We start from the raw sequence: 17,500 nt of genomic DNA, 5'->3' as shown, positions 1-17,500 counted from the left end.
AATAGGAAGTTAGAGTACTTCATAGTAAAAGCAAGACTATGATATATCCGAATTGGTAGAAACAGCAATAGTTGGAATAGTAGTTCACCACTTCCACCTGAAGATATCACTTGAGAAAAGTGCATAAATTCTTCCTCTCGGTTTAATCCCTAGTTGGGGTCGCTGTTGTTTTATGGGCGGACGGCTTTCTTGACTCCAAATTATATATAAATAAAATCTGAACACAAGAAATTATTAATAAAACAGAAATTTGACAACCTTACTACGTTTTAGTTTCCGGGTAAGTAATTATAAAATTTGAATATAGCCTACATACTGTCAATTGTATGCGTATACATACTGTCAATTGTATGATTGCAAAATAGACAAATTTTGATTATGTAATTTGCACAATATACATATAACCATATATAAGTCCTTTAAATCACTCAAATAGCAACAAGAGAACAAATTAAAATCTGTTAAACATTTCAGTTCCCTAAAAAAACAATAAATACAATATTACTAATACAAATATTCAAATTTCATAAGCAACCAAGTATGACATCTTGAGGCAGCTTATTAATAAAAAGCAGGAGAATATAAATCTACAGAACTGTGACCAGATCTCTCCAAAAGTCATACTAACTGGTACATTAGAGAAAAAACGCTGGAGTCTCATTTTATCAGAACCAAAATATCTTCATTCATATAAGTTAAAATGTATTATTGGCGAGTTTAATATTAACATCTAAAATAACCCTTCATTTAGACGCCAGGCGTTATCAAGAAACGATATCAAATACTATATCAATCAATCTAAAAGTAAGAAGATAACTTGACTTGCTAACCATTTTAATTCCCAGAAATGTAAATATAAATGAGCAATATTTGAGCTATTATTAGCATCCACGGATACCTATTCTTTGTCTATATTATTTTCTCATTTTATTTGATACAAATATTTCTAACATAAAACTCTAACATACTAATGAGGTTAATTTTACCCAACAATTTGTCTTTTTACGGTTACTTTAAAAATATTAAAGTCGCATTTATACTGTATGTCATTTTCATCAACGTATTTTTACTCTATATTTTAATACTAAAAACACCAATTTTGACCAGATACACTAGTGCATGGGTCATAAACTAACACAAACATTCAAACACAAACAAACGATATATATATATATATATATATATATATATATATATATATATATATATATATATATATATATATATATATATATGTATGTATATATATATACACACAAATACCAATGAATATACGCATTTGGAAAGCTAAAAAAAAATCTTCATATATGTACATAGACACATATATACATATATATACATGAGCAAACACTCCTATACAAAAGAAAAAATTATTACAACATAAAAAAAAACAAACAAAACGAAACAAAACAAAACAAAAAAAAAAACACGAAGCCTGTTAAAAGAAGGTACATAAAAAAAAAGTCAGGGCAAAATATGCTGCTCCAATTCAAAACAAATTGAATGCAGGCCCGCATGAAAAAAAAGAGAGAAAAAAAAACGCATGCCGGATTTCTGAAAGGCGCAGTCATTAGTATTTCAATACGACACTGGTATATTTGGTGGTCCGGAATAGAATTCGAATTCTTGAGGAGTGAGTTTTAATTCATGGCTTAAAGGGGTTCAAATCCTCAACCTACGGAGCAAGAAATGTTTGACCTCGTGATTGTTGGGGGAATGAGGAATGCCAAGGATGTGGGGAATGGAGAAGGAAGTCTCCCAGGAGCTACGGAAAAGGTTATTTTGTGGGAGGCCGGGGAGGGGGGGAGGGGAGGGGGGGAAGGGGTAGGGGGAAAGAGGGAGGGAGGGGGGGGCTTTTCCAGCAGACGGATAATGAAGATGAAAAGATATGGTATTTATACGTAGCAAATTGGAAATAGAATTCAACTCAGCTAAAGATATATACGATATATATATATATATATATATATATATATATATATATATATATATATATATATATACATATATATATATATATATATATATATATATATATATATATATATATAAAATGTATATATACAGTACATATATATATATATATATATATATATATATATATATACATATATATATACATACACACACTATATGTGTGTGTATATATATATATATATATATATATATATATATATATATAGAGAGAGAGAGAGAGAGAGAGAGAGAGAGAGAGAGAGAGAGAGAGAGAGAGAGAGAGAGAGAGAGAGAGAGGAAAAAAATTACTACTATAACTGCCAGAACACGACGATGATGAGTTTTTTTTTTTTTTTTTACCCTCGAGGAGATATCCTTAAAAGTTGGCCGCCGATTTACCTGAATAGGATCCCCTAAAGGATACGAGGACGGGGCGGTCTTTCATCGTCATCATCCCGGAACGTACCTTCAGGGCTCTCCCGATTGCCCTCTTGAAACGTTGGGAGTGAAGAGCAAATCGGAGTTGCAATAATTTGTACAACTGGAAAAACCTAAGCAAAGTAAGCTGATCGACAAAAAAAAAAAAAAAAAAAAAGAAAAAGTTGAGGAAAACATCAACAAAAACACAATAAATCAAAGCAAAAATTAGTAAGTAAACACAGAAGAAAGAATTGTCTTTAATTTTAAACCATATTTGAAAACTCGTTGCCAATTAATATCAATATTGATACTGGCAGCAAACCATACGAAGGCTTGTTAAAATCAAGATTTCCTATTTTAAAAAAATTAATTTTTGTAATTACTTTAAAAATTACTGCAATTTTTTAAAACATCCAATTAAAGCAAGCATATGCTTTCATGAAAACAGCGATGAAAATATACAGAACAGTGAGGAATGAAACACAACCGGCCTCCACCTAAAAGATATTTTATTTACATGTTAAAACCGGGATCATAATTATACGCCTAAGCAATCAACTCCCCAATAAAATCAGATTAAGCCCAGTGGCAAATGACTGACGTTTGAAATATAATACAGTTCGAGGTACGCTAATACAATACGCGGAACCTGATCAGCTGGAGTACGCTAATAATTCCTGATTTAATATTCTGCATAACGGTAACTTTGCATAATAATTCAAGGCCGGAAACAGTCCAGTGACGGGATGCGAAACTTAAAATTATAAGTGATAAAGTGCCGAAAGAATATTAGTTACTTTAACCTCTTCGATGGAAAAATATCCATTCTCTCTCTCTCTCTCTCTCTCTCTCTCTCTCTCACATATAATATATATACTATATATATACATATATATATAGAAAGAGAGAGAGAGAGAGAGAGAGAGAGAGAGAGAGAGAGAGAGAGAGAGAGAGAGAGAGAGAGAGAGAGAGAGAGAGTGTTTATGCATCGGAGAGTTTAAGGAAAAATAATTTCTGTTAACCATTCCATCTCCTATTAATTTGTTTCGTATGCTTCTGCTGGCTTACTTAACACACTCTCTCTCTCTCTCTCTCTCTCTCTCTCTCTCTCTCACACACACACACACACACACACACACACACATACATATATATATATATATATATATATATATATATATATATATATATATAGAGAGAGAGAGAGAGAGAGAGAGAGAGAGAGAGAGAGAGAGAGAGAGAGAGAGAGAGAGAGACTCCATAATACTCTACTACGCACAACCACGTGTGTTGAAGGGAGCGAGAGCGGGTACGCGCTCCAGAAGTATTGCCTGGAAACCACCAAAACCAGGACGTCCAGGACCACAAAAGATGATGAGGGGGTTTCCCTTTTTCCCTCGAAGAGATATCCTTAAAAGTTGGCCGTCGAGTCACCTGAATAGGATCTGCTAAAGGATACGACCAAGCGCCCTTTCATCATCCTGGGACGTATCTTCGGATACTCCTTTTTAGCCGTCGAAAAGGTGGAAGCGAAAAGCAAATTGGGTGAATTCAATAACACTGAAAGCCAAAGGAGAAAATAAAAAAATAAAGAAGAAGACTACCCCGGGAGACCATGGAAATGAAGATGAAAAGAAGATAATGAATAGAGGTAATAAAAATAGAAATAAGGTAATAAACAAAGGTAATAAAACTAAAATCAGATAGTAAACAAAGGTAATAGAAATAAATATAGGGTAATAAACAAAGTTAATGAAAATAAAAATAAGTTAATAAACAAATGTAACAGAAATAAAAATAAGATAATAAACAAAGGTAATAGAAATGAAAATAAGGTAATAAACAAAGGTAATATAAATGTGAATAAGGTAATAAACAAAGGTAATATAAATAAAAATAAGATACTAAGCAAAAATAATGAAAATAAAAATAAGATAATAAACAAAGGTAATGAAAATAGAATTAAGATAATAAACAAAGGTAATAAAAATAAAAATAAGATAATGAGCAAAGGTAATATAAATAAAAATAAGATAATAAACAAAGGTAACAGAAATAAAAATAAAGTAAGAAACAAAGGTAAAATAAATAAAAATAAGATAATACACAAAGGTAATATAAATAAAAATAAGATAATAAACAAAGGTAACACATATAAAAATAAGATAATAAACAAAAGTAATAAAAATAAAAATAAGATAATAAACAAAGGTAATAAAAACAAAAAGAAAATAATAAAGGTAATAATAATAAAAAGAAGATAATAAACAACGAAAATAAAAATAAAAATAAGAATAATAAACAAACTTAATAAAAACAAATATCTAATAATAAAATACCATGACATTCCAACCAAAAAAAAAAATGATAAAGCTGTTTCCGACAAAGCGAAAATATTGTACAAAAATTCACCCTCATTCTTTCCGTACAAAATGAATATTTATTAAAAAAAAAAGGAACCATTACCAATGGCAACCAATTCATCTCTGTTCAATATGGACGGGGTATTTTGATTTAATCAGTTGTATAATTTTGGAGTATGTTCGCCTTCATCAATACGAGTACGCTAATAAACTAAACCAACCAATCTTCACCGTACTGGAACGAAGTGCAATATCGTAAGACTGGAAACCGACCACCGGCACGTGTGCGACCTACGTCAGACATACGAGAGAGAGAGAGAGAGAGAGAGAGAGAGAGAGAGAGAGAGAGAGAGAGAGAGAGAGAGAGATTCTAAGATGCAAATGAATAATAATTGATAATTGGGGTACGTGAACCAAGCCGGAAACATGATTGAGAGAGAGGAGATAATTTAAGATGCAAGTGAATAATAATTGGAGACATGATTGAGAGAGAGAGAGAGAGAGAGAGAGAGAGAGAGAGAGAGAGAGAGAGAGAGAGAGAGAGAGAGAGAGAGAGAGAATTTAAGATGCAAGTGAATAATAATTGTAGACATGATTGAGAGAGAGAGAGAGAGAGAGAGAGAGAGAGAGAGAGAGAGAGAGAGAGAGAGAGAGAGAGAGAGAATTTAAGATGCAAGTGAATAATAATTGGAGACATGATTGAGAGAGAGAGAGAGAGAGAGAGAGAGAGAGAGAGAGAGAGAGAGAGAGAGAGAGAGAGAGAATTAAGATGCAAGTGAATAATAATTGGAGACATGATTGAGAGAGAGAGAGAGAGAGAGAGAGAGAGAGAGAGAGAGAGAGAGAGAGAGAGAGAGAGAGAGAATTTAAGATGCAAGTGAATAATAATTGGAGACATGATTGATTGAGAGAGAGAGAGAGAGAGAGAGAGAGAGAGAGAGAGAGAGAGAGAGAGAGAGAGAGAGAGAGAGAGAGAATAAGATGCAAGTGAATAATAATTGTAGACATGATTGAGAGAGAGAGAGAGAGAGAGAGAGAGAGAGAGAGAGAGAGAGAGAGAGAGAGAGAGAGAGAGAATGTACAGAAATGTCAAGAAATCATTTTTCTTTTTTCACTTCAGCTATGCTGCAATGTACACATATTAAACTTCTGGTATGAGCTGTGGATTCCGTCACAACGGCAATTCAAGAATTTCCAATAAATGGGAGCATGTCAATGATATTTTACAAAATAAAATGTTATTATACTAGTGTTTGTTTTATTCCAGGATGGAGATGATGATGATGATGATAAAGTGAGGTCAAAGGTAATGGTAGTAAGGAGTTGAAATAATAATAATAATATTAACAATAATGAGAAACTGAATAATTTCACTTTTATTCATTTAAAGCATTAGCAACAGGAAAAAGACAAGATTTAACAGTGTAAGTAGCTGCCGATTAACTGTATAAATAATCATAGCATTAACATAAACAATTCTGACCCAAAGTCACCCTATAATGTACAGTATGCTGTCCAATCTTATAGGCAAATGCAGACACAGGCGAACATAAATGTAGACAGATTCCTTGTGATGTACGAATTGAAAGAAACTCATCTCATTCAGCCCATCATTCTATGATAAAATACTTTTTATTATTATTATTTCCAACTCCTATAACTGGAGAATGTTTATCAAGCATTTTAATTTTTTTTTCAGATTTCCTTTAGATAACCAGCTGCCTTCTTTCATAAGGTCTGTCCTTGTGATGTACAAATTGAAAGAAACTCGTCTCCTCCTGCCCATCATTCTATGATAAAAAAGGCTTATTTATTATTATTATTTCCAACTCCTGTAACTGGAGAATGTCTATAAAGTATTTTAATTTTTTTTCAGATTTCCGTTAGATAACCAGCTTTCTTCTTTCGTGAGGTCTGACATTTTCCAGCAGGTGGTTATGTAACTTACAAGTATGTTTTTTATTCTTATAGAGACATTACACTGAAATAATAATAATGATTTAAATAATGCCAATATGAATAACAGAAACAGTAGTTCTTATATTTCTTACCCAGTAAAAATTCAGCATTCGAAAGCAAGGAAAGAATTACCTCACACAACTAAGCATTTATTATTAGTATCATTATTTCTATCATCATTACGTATACGTCCATTTCTATATGGAATAAGATACAAAGGCCATGCGGCCATTGCCCTATTAAGGTAACTCCCACAGAACAGAAAGGAGACATTAGAAAAAAAAAGTTGGATAAGCATCATTTGACTTGTATAAAAAATTAAGATACAGGTAACTGTATTGGTAGAGGGGCAACTAATTCAGTGCTCCTACCAAGGGGAATAATTGAAGAACTGAATTTTAGGGACTTTTAAAGTGATATATAAAGACGGTTGACTGAAAAACAGCACAGAAAATGAGAATCTGTCTCGGCTGCGCTGGAGTTTTAGGAATCTTCAAACAATTTTAGATTTGCATATAACTCGATTCAGAAATGGTTACTATGAACAAATATAGATGGCACTGCCAGCAAGATGAGAGAGAGAGAGAGAGAGAGAGAGAGAGAGAGAGAGAGAGAGAGAGAGAGAGAATAAAATAAGAATGTGAGGGGCTATGAAAAGATGATTTTTACAAGAGGGAACAAGAAACGAAAAAACGGAACGACAACACAGGAACACGTCTCGAATCATCCTTAACACGAAGAGCAAAGATTCAGTGGTCAGCTAGATCGTTTCACAGAGCAGGAAAAAGAAAAAAAACAAATTAATTGCCACAATTTCACGGCGGACTTTCCGACTCAGTGAAGATATTAAGAGTGACAAGATTCCAGAAATTAAGATTAAACAAGATACAATGACCAACACTGATAAAGTCTTCATTGAATTTACGCTGATTAATAGAAGGGTATGAGAGACCCAGGGGAATTTAAGAATCGTAATTAATTCTAGAGATACGGTTCCCATCTCCAGCAACAATCCGTGAGATAAGTTGGTATAATTATTTGGCCAAAATAAAGCTTGAACAATACAAACCTTTATGCATATCCAATGAGAGCATGCTTAAATGATTAACAAAAACTGAGCCAATGTTAAAATATTTTCATATAATTGGTTTTAATTAATTTGCCGTATAAAGCCAATAATACTGATATGCATAACACGGGATGCTTCAAATACCCTCAAATATCTTAATCCACTAATCAATCCAGTGGAATTGCACAGAAAAACAACATTTCTGAATGGCCGCTCAGATTACTAAAAGAGCAATCAGAACGTTGCGAATAATTATAACAAACTTATTTATGAAACCCTGTTATTAACTTTCATTTAGAAATTTCCATTTTCTGTATCAGCCGGAAGGGTCGATCGCTTCTGAAAACTAATGCGCCCTTCTCTCCAGAGCTCAAGGAAGTTTGGAATTTTCGAGATGGAATGTAGACGACCCAGAGCAGAGCATTCTTGCCAGTCCAAAGTTCGGTACATTCTACCATATAGAAGTAGCAATGACATTTGTATTTACCTTACTGTTCAAATTGCTGGAAAGTTCGATAAAATTCTAGGAGTCCTCGAAAGTTCAAGAAAGGTCTATATCAGTTTCTCAGCACTGAATCTACGCGGAATGTTTTGGAAAATAGATAAATTTAAAAACATATGATGTCCTGATCAAGAAAGCACAGTTTGAGAGAAAAATAGTCCTTTTCTATACATTTTTTTTTTTTACATTTTCAGTTAGGATATAACACCTAATACCCATGACAGTACGAAATTTTGAACTTTGTTCAATAATACTTCAGAGCACCTCATGAAAAAGAATTTTTTTCTAGGATAACACTGCAGAAGAAATCTTAGGCCATTATTCCAACATCAGTATATAACACAAGATTTTTCAATGGAAAAATAAGACAAACATTTTTCATGAATAGCCAAAACAATTATGAAAGTTCAATCACATTCAGGAACAATAATAAACAATCAAGGAAAATCACTCAAAAGCCAAAAGGATTGTTGTTAGTGAAACTCCCAAGAATTAAAACTGATCATTTAAAAATAGAAATCAAAAATTCTTCATATATGAAATTTCAACAAACACCGTAACTCATGGTGGTTAAAATAAATGTTAAAAATAAGTGAAAGGCTAACAAAATTTGTTTTTTAATACAACTACATTGAAAAAAACTGAGGGGCATTCACCAGAAACTAAAAAACTAGACATTGTAAACTGCTAGCAAATCACCAACTAATAACTAATAGAAAGACTCTCCCTTAGTGGAACACTAAGATAAACTCCGAATTACCACCCACAGCTCGCTCTTTGGAAACGAACGCTGCACAGCATACAACCAAAATGGTCCCGCTCCCCAAATAACTGTTGGACCTGAGGGAAAGGTTAGGCTCCAGCCTGCTGACAACCGGCAGCAAAAATTCATCTAGGAACGAAAAACAAAAGATTCGTGACCGGGGCACCAAAGGGAAGCTTAGTAAGTCCCAAAGGTAAACAGAGACGGAAAATGTACCGAAATACCACTCCTGGAGTGGTTCATTCTGGCGCAAAGTCATGGGGGTTACCGTTCACATGAGGAAACAGAAACGGGGAGCCAACGTGGTGACGAAAAGCAAATAATTATTATGCCGCAGCCACAACAGAGAGAGAGAGAGAGAGAGAGAGAGAGAGAGAGAGAGAGAGAGAGAGAGAGAGAGAGAGAGAGAGAGAGAGAGGGACTTTACCTTTCAGACAGCATTTCGAAAAGACACGGCTCAACATACCTGAAAAAAAAGGATAAGTTATCATTAGTTCTTTTGGTATTAAGAAAGCAAACTGACAATCAACTACATACGGACTGAACTCGAGTACAGATAAGAAATTTCCTATTTGGTCCCCTGTTCTAACCTTACAAACAGTAGTTCCTTTCATTTTTTTTCTCCTTCCAGTTGTTAACATTATTACCGTTTTGTTTTTAAAACCAATTACGTTGTAAAGTCAAATTACATATTTTTTTTTTTACATAATTATGAAGGAGGTAAGCGACAACTTTACAATTTAATCAATAAATATAAAAATTTAAAAAAATCATGACCTGAACATCTTTCAAGTTCCATTACAAGATTAATATAAATAGCAAACCACATCGCCTCTTGAAAATTAAATTTGAAAGGTATTCAAGAAGGATACTGAAAAAAAGCTCTCTTCGCCTGGCACAGATTATCCTTCACAAAACCTAAACCCATCAAGTTATTGCTAAAGAAAAGCTAAAAGAAAAAACTGTGGTTATCTACTGTTTGTAAATATGTGAGTGAAAATAAATCATGAAGTTTTAGACACAAAAATTTATATTCATAGGCTTACAAGTCTTAATTAAGGTATCACTTGTCAGTGAACTGTTGTAAAATTGCGTATAAACATACACGCATATATATATATATATATATATATATATATATATATATATATATATATATATATTGATATATATATATATATATATATACATATACATATATATATACATGTATATATATATAATATATATATATATATATATATATAATATATATATATATATATATATATATATATATATATATATATATATATATATATATATATATATATACACACACACACACATACACTCAAACCTTCTTCAGAAACATCGCAAGAAATAAAAGATAATCGATTATTTGAAAGTGGTGGTGATGATAATGATGATGATGATGATGAGAAACAAGAATAAATTCCTTAATGCATTACTGCATTCCAATGATCCATCTCCGAACTCCTTTCCCAACCCCTGAAACCATCCAACTCTTCCCCCTCCCGCTCCCCCGCCCCACCCCCAACTCCTTACTCCTGCCGGAGTGCTCGTAAGAATTTGTGTCGATACCTCTCCCAGAGGAGTTCCTTGAGACAGAGGCCGAAGCAGACGTGGATGTCTCCCGGAGAGTCTCGAGGGTGAGACGAGATCTGGGAGCCCGACAAAGTACTCTTGATTTCCCCCGTGATCTCGACATACTAAGCACTAAACTCGCACATTTCTACCTAAGGCCTGGCCCGCCCGCCCTGGGGAGCACGGGATTCCAGACACCAAACCCCACCCCCCCCTCCCCCCAAAACAAACATGAACGCAAAGAAAGGGTTGGCTAGGAAGAGGGTTTCAAAGAAAGGAAAGAAGCGGGAAATGAGAGATACATTATGTGTTTGCCAGAGGAAAGATATATATATATATATATATATATATATATATATATATATATATATATATATATATATATATATATATATATATATATATATATACATATATATGTTTTCACAGTGTGTTCTGTACTATATAACAATGCATGTCATTCACGGAGCTGAAGAGCTGCTGATATTTTCAACAACATTCTTGCTCCACATAATTCTTTTCTATCTTTGCTATCTGGATGAAGAGGCCCATAATTAGTCATCAGCGATTTGTCAATCATTCTCAAAGGGGAGAGATTCCTTTCTAGGTGTAATTAGATGTAGGCCGTAGAGGTATCGAGTCCCGTTGCTAAGTAACCAATTGGTTCCTAGCCACGTAAAATAAGTCTGATCCTTCGGGCCAGCCCTCTCTAGGAGAGCTGTTAATCAGCTCAGTGGTCTGGTAAAACTAAGGTATACTTATTATCTTGTTACACCCAGACAGAAAAAGTGTCAGATTCTAGGACTAGCAATGTTGATCTTATGTTTCTATATAACCACTCACTGTCTGCAGGCCAACAGCCATTCACCATACCGGCTGGGACATGGCACTGGGAAATTTTAGGCTCCCTGTGAGGATTAAAACAATTCTTAGAGGCATCATCCATCGCCTTCAAAAGGTATGGCATTCCAGCGACAATAAATTACCCTGTTTTGGACATCCAGCAAATGAAGGAGAGACTTTAACAGGAATGACTTTTGGGAAATGGCAGAACGATGTTTGGAAATTAACATCTCAGAGGACGAGCGTTGTCCAAAGACCCGTTTCACGGTGTGAAAGCTTTTGACAGATGCATAAATAAGTAGGTGGTACAAATGAGACATAGGAATGGAAAATGATAATAAAAACTAAGAAAACAGAAATAATTATAAAAGAAAAAGAAAAATAAGACAGCATGGGTAGACTGACACAACAGATTGACGACAAAAGGGCAGATATCACTGGAAACATGATTTATCGAATTTTGAAAGGTGTGAAAAAAAAAAAAAATTGCCGCTTTATTTTTGGCAAATATTTTTTTTTCAAAATGTAAGATTTTTTATTTTTGGATATATTCGACTCATCATTTTGAAATATTCTTGTTCTTTTTTTTTTTTTAACATATAACGATAAATGGAAAATATTCAGTCTAAAATGACATCAAAACGAAAAACAACTGTATACAGACTGATCAAAGAAATATATCAGGAAGGAAGTTTTCTAAAAAAAATCATGATTTTTTCGGATTCTTTTATTACTTTTTAATGAGTAATAAGGGGCATAAGTATCATTAATACACACACACACATATATTATATATATATATATATATATATATATATATATATATATATATATATATATATATATATATATATATATATATATATATATATATACATATATATATATATATATATATATATATATATATATATATATATATATATATATATATATATATATATATATATATATATATATATATATATATATATATATATCAATGGCAAAGCAATCTACAGCAGCATGTTAAAATAATTTTTTAACATACTACCACACATTGCAGCCACTCAGGTTTAATATAACACCCAATTCAACATCCTAGCATCAACAATGAACTTAGGAATTCCATTAAAAAGAATGAAACATTGGTCGGGGTGTTACATGCCCCCCAACCCCAACAAGAAAGAAATTGTGAATACTCAAGTGTTTCCTATAAAAGATATTCAGGTCAAAGTGCGAAACAGGGGAATAACGTCACTATAACAAGTGAAGAATGTTGGGGGCCGAAGGACCCCGGTAGGTAAGCATACTTGCACTAGGATGTTTAGGTTAGGTTAGGTAAGTCACATCAATACTCAGTTATCGCTGTCTTGCCCAAGTTCGATGATTATTATTATTATTATTATTATTATTATTATTATTATTATTATTATTATTATATTTTGGGAGAGAAACTCTTTATCACGAGAATTCATAAATGTTCTAAAGGGTCCGGACCCTAAGAACATCGTTGTTAATTATTATTATTATTATTATTATTATTATTATTATTATACATCTTCGCGGAACAAACCAAAGGGACACGAACTTACCTAGAAATATTCTAAAGAGATTATGCTATATGCCAAAAAATGGAGAGAAGAATCATAAAGATAATGTATATTGCATGACAAAAAGCAACATTAAATTAACAAGAGTATGGAAAGGTGTACACAACAGAAGAAAACATATGTTCGCAAAACTTGGATAAGAAGAAATGAATTCAAAGACGTAAGACACTGACGTCAAAACATCAAAAGTCATCGCCACCACAGTTAAACAGTGATAACACTAATTAGTATGAAGAAATCCAAAAATAATGAGGGGGGAAAAACTCAAGATAAATAAGCCGTGGGGCAGGTAAGTAAAGTCAGTGCAAATTCATCTTAAAATCCTTCAAGATGCGTATAGAAAAAACCAATACCATACATATATAAAAATATATTAATAATCCATACTTCCGAAATACACACACACACACTCACACACGTCCATACAAACCATAAATAAAAACATAACAGCCGGGAATATCAAAATAAGGTATAGAGTGGACGTCACAGACTTGGTAGGATAGGCGAAAAAACAACCTTTCCCCTATTAAAAAAAAAAAAAAAAGTATACAAAAGAAAAAAAAGAAAGAGGGCACGGCAAAAAAGAATGGAGGGGACCGTTAGGGGTGAGAGGAAAGTCAAAACATTTATGTTGTTGTGGAAACAAAAAGCAGGGAGAAAGGGGGTGGGCCGAATACACACACAAACACACACACACACAAACGCAAGATAGTTCTCAAATGTACGTGCTAATCCACCTAATTAGAAATGACTAAATTAATGGTAATAGAAGTCACTTATCTCAAAAAATGTTAAAAAATATTCGTACATGGAGTACATTACTAAAATTACATCAGAGGTATGAACAATCTTGAACATAACATTAAATAGATAATGTTAGTTGAAGATGCCTTCTTGATTCATAAATATGAACTTAAGCTTGTTGGTTGTTTTCGATTAAACTGGCTTTAAGCCAGCACGGGCTCTTGCTCATAGATTGATTGATTATGAAATTTAGGTCTCGAAGGCCAAGCGCCGGAACACATCAGGATTATTCAGCGCCATAATGAAGGTGAACTATATAAATTAATGATATGATTGATAACGAATAGGTGAGCCCGTAAAAAAGCGATTTTCATTATCAGATGGGTGAATTTCAAAAAATGTTTCATCATTAACGTTTGAAAAGGTATAACATACTATTAAATATCTCAAAAAATGAAAGTTCCTGTGTTAGGATTTTCTTAATTGCTTATTCCACCTTGAGTATGTTTTGTCTTTCGCGGTACTTAATATATTTTCGATTTCTTGTCAATATGTTAATTCTTCATCAGCAACAATTTTAAACTTCCTCAGTACCCTAAAGTCTTGGTCCTTCAGTCTTTCCATTTATATATACATATATATAATACAAAATATATATACACACTTTAAAATTTATTTATATATGTATAAATACATACACATATATAAACATACATACATACAGTTTTCATACATACATACATAAAGATAAAATCCACGAGTAAAGGACGACAGACAGTCGAAAGGCCTCGCAGCATTCGAGTCTGTTGTCCTTTCCAGCTAAGTAAAGGACGACAGACAATTTCATCTTAGTGTTTCTTACACTTATATATTCATCACGTTCCATATTTTCGCGATTCAGTTATACACATACATGCATCCAAACATACATTCTATCCCGCTTTCGCAAGACAATCGAAAACAAGTTGAATTAAAGCCAAATCGTCCTTTTTTTTTTTTTTCCTTTTTATTTTCCATTACACAAGATACCCATCAAGGCGTTTCATCATATCCGCTCTCACAAAATCCTCGTCTTCGCCAGCAGCAGTCACAAAAGCAGCAAGAGAACGCCAGGCAAATGACAGCATCCCCAGATCTAAGGCTGCCCCCTCCGCGAATGGACGGCGATGATGTTTCTCGACATCAAGGAATTGGAAAGCGACAGACAAAAGTTGACAGGAGATACCCGTCTGCGAATGACAAGACCCGTCAGCGAAGAACTTCAAGCAAGCCAAGTGTATCTCTCTCTCTCTCTCTCTCTCTCTCTCTCTCTCTCTCTCTCTCTCTCTCTCTCTCTTGCTGTTTCGACTTGATGTTCAGAACAGCTGATGCTGATTCGTGCGGAAAAAGAATAAAAGGTTATGCCAGAGAGCAGCACAATTTTATGTTATCATTATTATTATGTGACACTGGTCGGAATTAGTATTAGACAGAAATATGGGAAAACCATGGAAAGAGAACGGTTTTTAAGTCATGGTAAACATAGCAAAATATATACATACATACATACATATACTGCATATATATATATATATATATATATATATATATATATATATATATATATGTATGTATGTATGTATGTATACATATACGCACAAACAATATATGTGGATATATATATATATATATATATATATATATATATATATATAATATATATATATATATATATATATATAATTAAAATTAAATTAACATGGTATCGAAAAAGCACAAAAGAAGGAAGGGGGGGGGGGCAGGAAAATTAAGACGGTAACAAGCACTTTGTGGGTATCCCTACCGACCCCCCAAACACTTCTGTTTAAGAGCATTCGGACTGACGAAATGCTGACATTATCACGGTTCTCGCAAAAGTAAGAACTCCAACAATTTTCTTGGGACACGAAGCGTGTGCGAAACACGATGGCAGGAGTTTTAAATACAAAGGTCAAGGTCAATGTCTAAACGTCACTAACCTTTGTGTCGTCTGAAAGACCAATACAAGTGAAAGATGGGTTATGATGTCTCATCTCTTTTAGTTCAAACGTAATGACCAAGGTTAAGGTTTTATTCAATATCTACAGTACTTCAAAAAATCCCTTCTGCTTTAGGCAGTCTTTACGTAGGAAAGTAAAAAGTTAATTGACGGGAGTCTTCATAGCAAGCCGAGCGAGCCTGACTAGCTCGCTGACAGACAGACAGACAGACAGATGTATTAAAAATTACCATACACAGAAAATAACTTTTACGTAGTGATCAGAAAATCACGACACAATACTATACCAGGAAAACTCCTTCAAAATCTCTGCCTGAAAGGGATCTGACATTCATCTTTCAAAAGATCACAAAATATTCACGCTAATCAACCCCTCAAGCTCTTCGACATTTATATCAGAGGAAAAGCCATGTAGTAGATGGAATCCCATTTTCTTATTGACACCTCTCTTCCGTATGCAACTACACCATTTAAAAATATGAGAGGAGAGGTAAATCCCTTTTAATCCATATTTTCAATTTAGCACCTTTTTTCGGGTTTTCAATAACCAGACCAACGACCTAAAGATAGATGAAAATCTGTGAAGTTGTTCTTCACATTCTATGTTCAATACTTGATTGTAATAAACATATATATATATATATAAATATATATATATATATATATATATATATATATATATATATATATATATATATATTTTGTTTAGTAGCTGAAGCCAATGGGAAAATTAGAGTAAACGACAGAGTGCCAAGTAATTTCGTATATTGTACCCCGAAGATGTGTTAAAATACACGAAAGAGCTTGGCACTCTGTCGTTTTCAGTCTGTACTTTCCCAGTGGCTTCATATATATATATATATATATATATATATATATATATATATATATATATATATATATATATATATATATATATATATATATATATATATAATGTCGTTCTCATAACATGCGAGAATATGAAACCACATTTCCTACCGAAATACTTTTATTTGGTCGACATACTACCAAGTCTTCCAATTTATTTCCTCAGTTTGTACAACTATGATGACCACGAAATTACACGAATGTATTACAAATAAAAAAAATTGAAACTAAAAACAGTTAGAGAAATTACCTAAATGTGAGGGGCATACGCTTGACTCTTCGCCAATACCTTTTATTCAGTAACTTGTTGCTGAATCATGTGAACGCATAAAACATTAAAATACACTAACAATACACTGTGATAAATAATGAGCAACTTCGTACACTAACCAGTTAAAACAAAATGCAAATGCGCGAAGGCTTATTAAGATGGTTTTGTCTGCATCCTATCATCCGATTTCGTAATATGATTGCTGTTGTTATTATTGAAAGCAACAAAGGTTTGCATTTTGATATTCTGTAAAACAGGTGATTTGCTTAATATTATTAATGCATTTATGACCCTGATATTTTGAAAACAGATGAATTTCCATTCGTAATTGTGGAGTGACCTCAACACCTGAAGTCATTTTATGATTAACATAAGCGAAGGGTTGTCCCTTACCCTCCAGCACAGATTTTCCGCCACCTACAGCAAATAACTCCTAACTTCGAGTTTTTTTTTACGATTCTAAGCTCTACTAAGCCATTCTGAATGTAACTGCGGACTGCGTGACACCTGCCTCGTCAGGTATAAGTCCGTGATTAGCAACCTC

At 33.2% G+C, this 17,500-nt stretch overlaps 1 protein-coding gene across 1 annotated transcript in view; it reads left to right on the top strand.

Annotated features, from left to right (window-relative positions):
- LOC136845550 (uncharacterized) overlaps positions 1 to 17,500 on the top strand; it is a 47,506-nt gene that overhangs the window by 11,154 nt on the left and 18,852 nt on the right. Inside the window, exons 2-5 of the mRNA XM_067115731.1 lie at positions 6,007 to 6,045; positions 10,626 to 10,684; positions 11,472 to 11,577; positions 14,880 to 15,074. Coding sequence (XP_066971832.1) covers positions 6,007 to 6,045; positions 10,626 to 10,684; positions 11,472 to 11,577; positions 14,880 to 15,074 — 399 coding nt within the window. The remainder of the gene's footprint in view (positions 1 to 6,006; positions 6,046 to 10,625; positions 10,685 to 11,471; positions 11,578 to 14,879; positions 15,075 to 17,500) is intronic.

This window comes from Macrobrachium rosenbergii, chromosome 14 (assembly GCF_040412425.1).
Source record: "Macrobrachium rosenbergii isolate ZJJX-2024 chromosome 14, ASM4041242v1, whole genome shotgun sequence".
NCBI classification, from domain to species: domain Eukaryota; kingdom Metazoa; phylum Arthropoda; class Malacostraca; order Decapoda; family Palaemonidae; genus Macrobrachium; species Macrobrachium rosenbergii.
The sequence above is the reverse complement of the archived record's forward strand: the minus strand, read 5'-3'. Positions and strand labels throughout refer to the sequence as shown.